Source organism: Neovison vison, chromosome 2 (assembly GCF_020171115.1).
Source record: "Neovison vison isolate M4711 chromosome 2, ASM_NN_V1, whole genome shotgun sequence".
Lineage (NCBI taxonomy): Eukaryota > Metazoa > Chordata > Mammalia > Carnivora > Mustelidae > Neogale > Neogale vison.
In genome coordinates this window covers 80,442,488-80,448,487 of record NC_058092.1, presented here as the reverse complement: position 1 = coordinate 80,448,487, position 6,000 = coordinate 80,442,488, and the positions used below count along the sequence as shown (strand labels likewise).

The window sequence follows — 6,000 nt, the reverse complement described above, 5'->3', positions numbered from 1 at the left end:
AGAGTGGCCGCCTGCTTTCCTCAACAAAGGGCTTACGTGAATTAAAAGGGATTATGCTTTGAAGAGGGAAACGAGCCTTTAATCACCCTGAGAAGGACACAGCAGCCCAAGCCAGAGGTGCCCTGAGCACCATTTATGTCGGTTGCTGTCCTTCCACAGACGGAGGGCTCCGAGGGATCTCCTACTCGTGCGGACCCCCAGCATGGGCTTTGTGAGACAGATCCAGCTCTTGCTCTGGAAGAACTGGACCCTGAGGAAAAGGCAAAAGGTAACAAGTGCAGTCTGCAGTCTCAAAGTGAGGTGTGGAGCAAATCAGCAGGGTGGGGGTGGGGAAGGCAAGCTCTCTCAAGGGGCTCCTTGCTATTTAGCTCTAAAGCAAAGGCTTTAGGTGGCTGCTCCGTGAACCGCTCAGACAAGTGTCCTTCGCAGGAAGACCTGTTTCTCTGTCCAGAGATGGACACTTTCCACTGACAGCCCAGCACGGCCACAGTATATACTCTTCTTTCCCCCTTCCTGCACGTGAACCTGTAGCCTGGCCCTCCCTTCCCCCCACCGCCTGGTTTTGAAACCTGCCAGTCCAGCCCACAAACTCTTGAGCATCCTAACGGTGCTGCGGGAAGATCCTAAGCCCCGAAGAACGGGCTCAAAGGAAAACAAAACTCTCAAAGAGCCTCCTAGACCAATGACGCTATGTTTCATTGATTCTGTGAGGTACACTGGCTTTCCCACATTTTCACATTTCTGACATAGGTCTGCAGCTCGTATTCAGGTGACAGTTTAACTAGATACGTCTGTCTCTTTCTTAGTGTGCAAAAAAATTTACAATTGATGGTGTCTTAGATTCAGTGAGCTATAATAACTTATCAACCAGCAAGACGTTTAACTGAGTCCTTTCAGGGAGCAGAGATAATGGCTGGGCTGGACCAGGGATGTAAAAGCAGCAAAAGGACACAGATTCAACCCTGGACTCATTTCTAGTCAGGCTGGGGTAACCTGAAGGGTTTTGAGACCAAGAGCAATAAATGTACCAAATACCCTCCAAGAAGTTCTGGCAAGAGGCACAGGTGAGCAGAGGACCCCAAGAGTGTACATACAAACGCCAATGGTCTTCTAATTTTTTCTGGAAAGGGGTGAAGAGTGAATATGTGACTATATGGAAACATACACTTTGCTGCAGCCTGGCAGTCTTGCAAACACTAAATGACACCAAATGACTAAAGATGCCAAAAGAAGAAAGCGGGGGAGAGAAGGAATGAGGGGTGAGTAGAGCTGAGATTAGGTAGACAGGATGCAGGCAAGGCCGGGAGATTTTTGGAAGGAGAACACGGAGGAAGATTGGCTGTGAGGATGAGGAGAATCGATTTGTTCAAAGCCTCGATTTGAGGTGGGTTTATGCAGGCAGGAAAGGGTTTTCCTGGGTGTGGGAAAAAATATTAGGGAAGAAGGGAGCCAAGGAGTGGAACATCTGAAGGCCTGTGATGGAGTGTCTCGGTCAGGGTTCAGTCAGAGAGAATCGGGAGTATAAAAAGGTGTTAGCTAAGTACAAGGCTAGTCACTGTGAAAGAGGACAAGGATCATGGAGGCAGCCATTGTAGGATGTGGCTTCCATCCCTAGAGTTGAGGGAACCAAGGGAAGAATATGGAACTCCTACCACTTGGAAACACAGAGGAGATGTTGGTGGAAACATAACTCAGACCTGTGGGGGAGGGACACAGTCAGGCTGCTGTTTGGGTCTCCCACCTAGACCCATGAAGAGGGACCCTGGCTACGTTTGGAGTGAAGGGACAATAGCTTAATAATTAGCCCAGAAAAGAGCAAATAGCAAAGGACATAAACAAACCATGTGCACAGACGGTCAGTCCTTTCTGCTGTGTGTCAGTGGGACAGGACTTACAGAGGCTACAGAGGGAAGCCAAGTTAGGACCCCCTCAGACATGGGAGACACCACTGTCCTCAGGCTGCTTTCCTTGTCAAAGTTACTCTGATTTTCAAATTAGTGTTGAAGTCATTTGTCTCCTTCAGGAGCCAAGTGCTAACAGTCATCCGAGGCTCCATCCCTTGCTTCCTTGCTTCCTGAATGAAAATAGATAAAAGTTAAACAAGATTCACTATTAAGTTCATGTATTTATTAATGTGTCCCTTCAATCAACAAATACTTAATAATCACTAGGCACTGTGCCAAGTCCTAGGTACCCAAAGGGCAAACAAGACAAGCTTAGTCCTCGTCCACATAGTGTTTAGAGTCTGTGAAATGCCAAGGAAATTCCAGTCTGCAACTCTTTCTCTCTTTCCCATAAGAAATTAAGATTCTCACTTAGTTCTACTCAATGTGCTCTTTGCAGCCCTCAAACAATATCCTTGGGGACTTTACCTGATGACATGATTCCATTTGTGTGGCAAGCATGTTGCTATTACAGAGAATGACCCTATTTTCAAAGACGGTGTTTAACTCAGAGGCCCTCACCGCCCCTTCTCCCTTTCCCTGGTGTTGGCCAGTGTCCCCTGTTCAGGGATTCCGTCTTTCCCAGAGTGTGCTCCGAGGGGGAACACGTTGCCAGCCTCTCTATGGTGAGACAGGACTGCTCCGGCTGAGAACCCCGGCTGAGGGAAGCTCCCAGAACTAGACCTGGTCTGGGCTGACATTCATTTGATGCCATTGGGTGGCATCGTTGGGCAAAGCTCGTTGGGTGTGCCTCCCTTCCCTGAAAGCTCCCTGTGTCGGGGCTCCCGGGTGTCATCCCCTTGTCCCAGCTTCCATGTTAGTGCAGGACGTTTGGGGAGGCCTGAGGACTCATGAGAGTAGGGGCGTATTATGTCCTGGAGAGCTGGTGCGGCTGCAGGCTCTGAGCCGGGGCCCAGCATTAGGCGAGGGTGCCGGGAGGCTGGGCAGCCTGCTGCAAGCGTGCCCAGGTCCTAGGTCTGCATTCACCCAGCCAAGAATCCTCGGTGGGTTGTGGGTTCGGAAGGGAGAATTAAACAGCTCGCTTCAAGCCTCAGTTACCCACCTTTAAATTGGAAACAGATGAGGAGGGAAGGAAATCTAGCTGGCCGAGATTTGAAACAACAAGCACAACGCTGCCCTTCCCAGCAACCCCTCCTCCCCCGTGTAGATGGAGTAGTAAAGAGGGGGAGGGGAAGCAAAAAAAAAAAAAAGAGAGAGAGAGAACAAGGAAATACCAGTTTGGGGGGGAAAAATTTCCATCGGCCCCTTCTGAGCCTTGGCTGGGTTTAATTAAAGTTACAGACATGTTTAAAGGGAAAGGGTGGGGGGAGTCAGAGCCACCCTGAAAACATGTTTTTAATTACGCTGTGGAATTTCTCCCTGGGGTATGCCTGCGCACAGTTGAGCATCAAGGACAAGGATGCCGCTTCGGGGTGGGGCTGCGGAGCACGACTGGGGCGGGGGCCACAGGGAGAGGTTGCTGTGAGGACCTGCCAGGCTGGAGAGGAACGGCCTGGCCCGTGGTCTTTGTGCAGGAGGGAGTGTGCAATGCAGCCCCTCCAAAACAAACCCTTGCAGAGTCAGAACAATAACAGTGACCTCTCAACAAACATTTGTCCAAGATTACCGAGACGACCTACCCCAGGGGGTCTCAGCCCCGGCTGCACGTTGGCATTACCTGGAAAGTGTTAGAAACAAACAGGAAGCAACCTGTTTTCCCACGCCCAGAGAAACCCGGGTAACTGATGTGGGGCATGGCCTGAGCTCCCCCAACCTAATTCCAGCTGGCAGCCGCCTGGGAGCTGCCTTCAGAGAAGGTGGTCAAGTGAGGAGCAGGCACTGGGGGGGAAAAAACAGCAGCCCTAACTCAGAGATTCGGGGAAGGCGAACACCTGCAAGGTCCCACTCGTCCCGGGCCCAGGAACGAGAATTCTGATCTGGTCTGCCACTGAGGGGGGCTTCCAATCACAATGCCTTGTAAACACCAGATGCTTCAAAATACAAGAATGAACGAGTGAGTAGAGGAGAGTGCATGTGATGAACACGACAAAGTGGGTGGGGGTGCACCAGCTTGCACCAGTTTGGGTGTTTTATCCGTGGACTCCTCCCCCGGTCCAAGCCCGCAAACAGGTAGAGCAGGGGACAGTGGGTGGTGAGTGTCTCAGGAAGCCCTGCGTTTCCAAACTGGCAAATGAGCAGTCTTGAATCCAGAAAGGGAGAAGGGGAAGAAAACTGAATGCAAGTGGGGGGCCGGCCTAAGATCTTACTGGTCATTTTAATGATACCCCCTTCTTCTTCAGCCTGTACAGCCTGTCGTGACCTATAGCGTCCTCGCAGTCTTTGTGGGAAGTGTGGGTCAGGAATAAAGGGCTTGTGTTTAACTGAACATTACCTTGTGCCAGATTCTGCTTTGGGGGGTGGTTCTGGTACCAGCCCCATTTAACAGATGGGGTCCTGAGGCATGGAGTGACTAGACAGGGCTACCCAAGGTCATACAGTTAATAGGGAGCAGAGCCAGATAAAACCCACAAGACTGACACAGTCAACTCTTAGGGGATACTGAAGGACAAAATAGTCTCATTTCACAGATAGGAAAACTGAGCCTGGGTGATGAAACAAGCCCTAAAGTGAGTCTTAGCCCAGATTTTCCCATTCCCAAACGTCTGACATACCAGACTACTCCCAGACAGACATTGCTACATTGAAGGAAGCAGACTGACTTGGGAGAAAGCCAAGGTTGCACACAATTGTCTTAAGGGGAAGAATCAGATGTGTGGAATCTGGACTGGTTGCCTCACTTCCTCGGTGAAGACAGCACAAACGACTTCCGGTTTCAGCGCTTGCTCCTGTCCCTCTCCCTGTGATCTTGCCAGGCTTGTTCCCTGATCTTACTTGTGGACAGAAGGACCTGGGATGGAAGGCACGAAGCCAGTGTACAGAACATGCCTCTGGGGGTGCGGTTTGTTAAATCAGTTGGTGACCTGAGCGTCACCTTCAGCTTTCCAAGGAGCCTCCTAGACCAGTCCCTCACAAAGGCTCACTCATTCCTTATTTATGGGGCACCTGCTGTGAAGCTGGCCCTGTGTCAGTCAGGGTGCTAGAATCACAGTGGTGACAGGGAGAGACATGGTTGCTGTCCTAAGGCAGCTCACCTTCAGTGAGGGTTCCATTTTCAGGGAGTGATGACCCTGATTTACGATGAGTGATAAGACAAGGGAAGTGCAGGGTGCTGTGGGTACAGCTGTGCTGGTCTGGTAAGGGTGAGAGAGTGTTAATAGTGAGATAGGGTCCCAGGGGGAGAGGCTCAGCCCCTCCTCCTCCTCTGATTTGCTGCCCACCCCCGCCTGGGGGTGGGGGTGGGGGTGGAACAGCCAGCATTCCCCTGGCTATCCAGGGCGCTTGGGGTCAGTCCCTGTAACACGGGATGGGATTGTCCCATACTGATGTTTCGCCATCTTATAGGAGCATGTGTAGGGAGAGCCCTGAAAAGTGAGTGCCTTAAGGAAAATCTACCTCATGTATAATATATAATAACATTTTGGTGTGTTTCTCTAATATATCTTCCCTAGACATATTTTGAAGAAAACGTTGAGTAAAAAGTTACAACTGCTTGATCTCAGGGTCCTGGGATCGAGTCCGGCATCGGGCTCTCTGCTCAGCAGGGAGCCTGCTTCCTCCTCTCTCTCTGCCTGCCTCTCTGCCTACTTGTGATCTCTCTCTGTCAGGTAGATAAATAAAATCTTTAAAAAAAAAAAAAAAAAAGTTACAACTGCTTAATCACCAGCTGCCCTAAACATTTTTTTGTTTTTTCTTCAAGGCCCTATCTTCCCTCCACCCCTCTGCCACTACTTTATGTTACAATTTGCAATAATTCTGTAGCCAGCAGACTCTACTAGAAGGAAAAGAATAGGCATTTACTGAGTCCCTGCTATGGAGTCTACCACTTTGCTGAGCATTTATGTACATTTCTTTGAAAGGAATGACAAAGGGTTAAAGACTGTGCAAATGGCCCCTAGCTGGTCTAGGTATACTTAAGTCTCTCTCTTAGCCAGCAGCA

General features: G+C 50.1%; 1 protein-coding gene across 1 annotated transcript in view; it reads left to right on the top strand.

Annotated features, from left to right (window-relative positions):
- Positions 1-202: 202 nt before the first annotated feature.
- Positions 203-6,000, top strand: part of ABCA4 (ATP binding cassette subfamily A member 4) — a 124,117-nt gene continuing 118,319 nt past the window's right edge. Inside the window, exon 1 of the mRNA XM_044238716.1 lies at positions 203-268. Coding sequence (XP_044094651.1) covers positions 203-268 — 66 coding nt within the window. The remainder of the gene's footprint in view (positions 269-6,000) is intronic.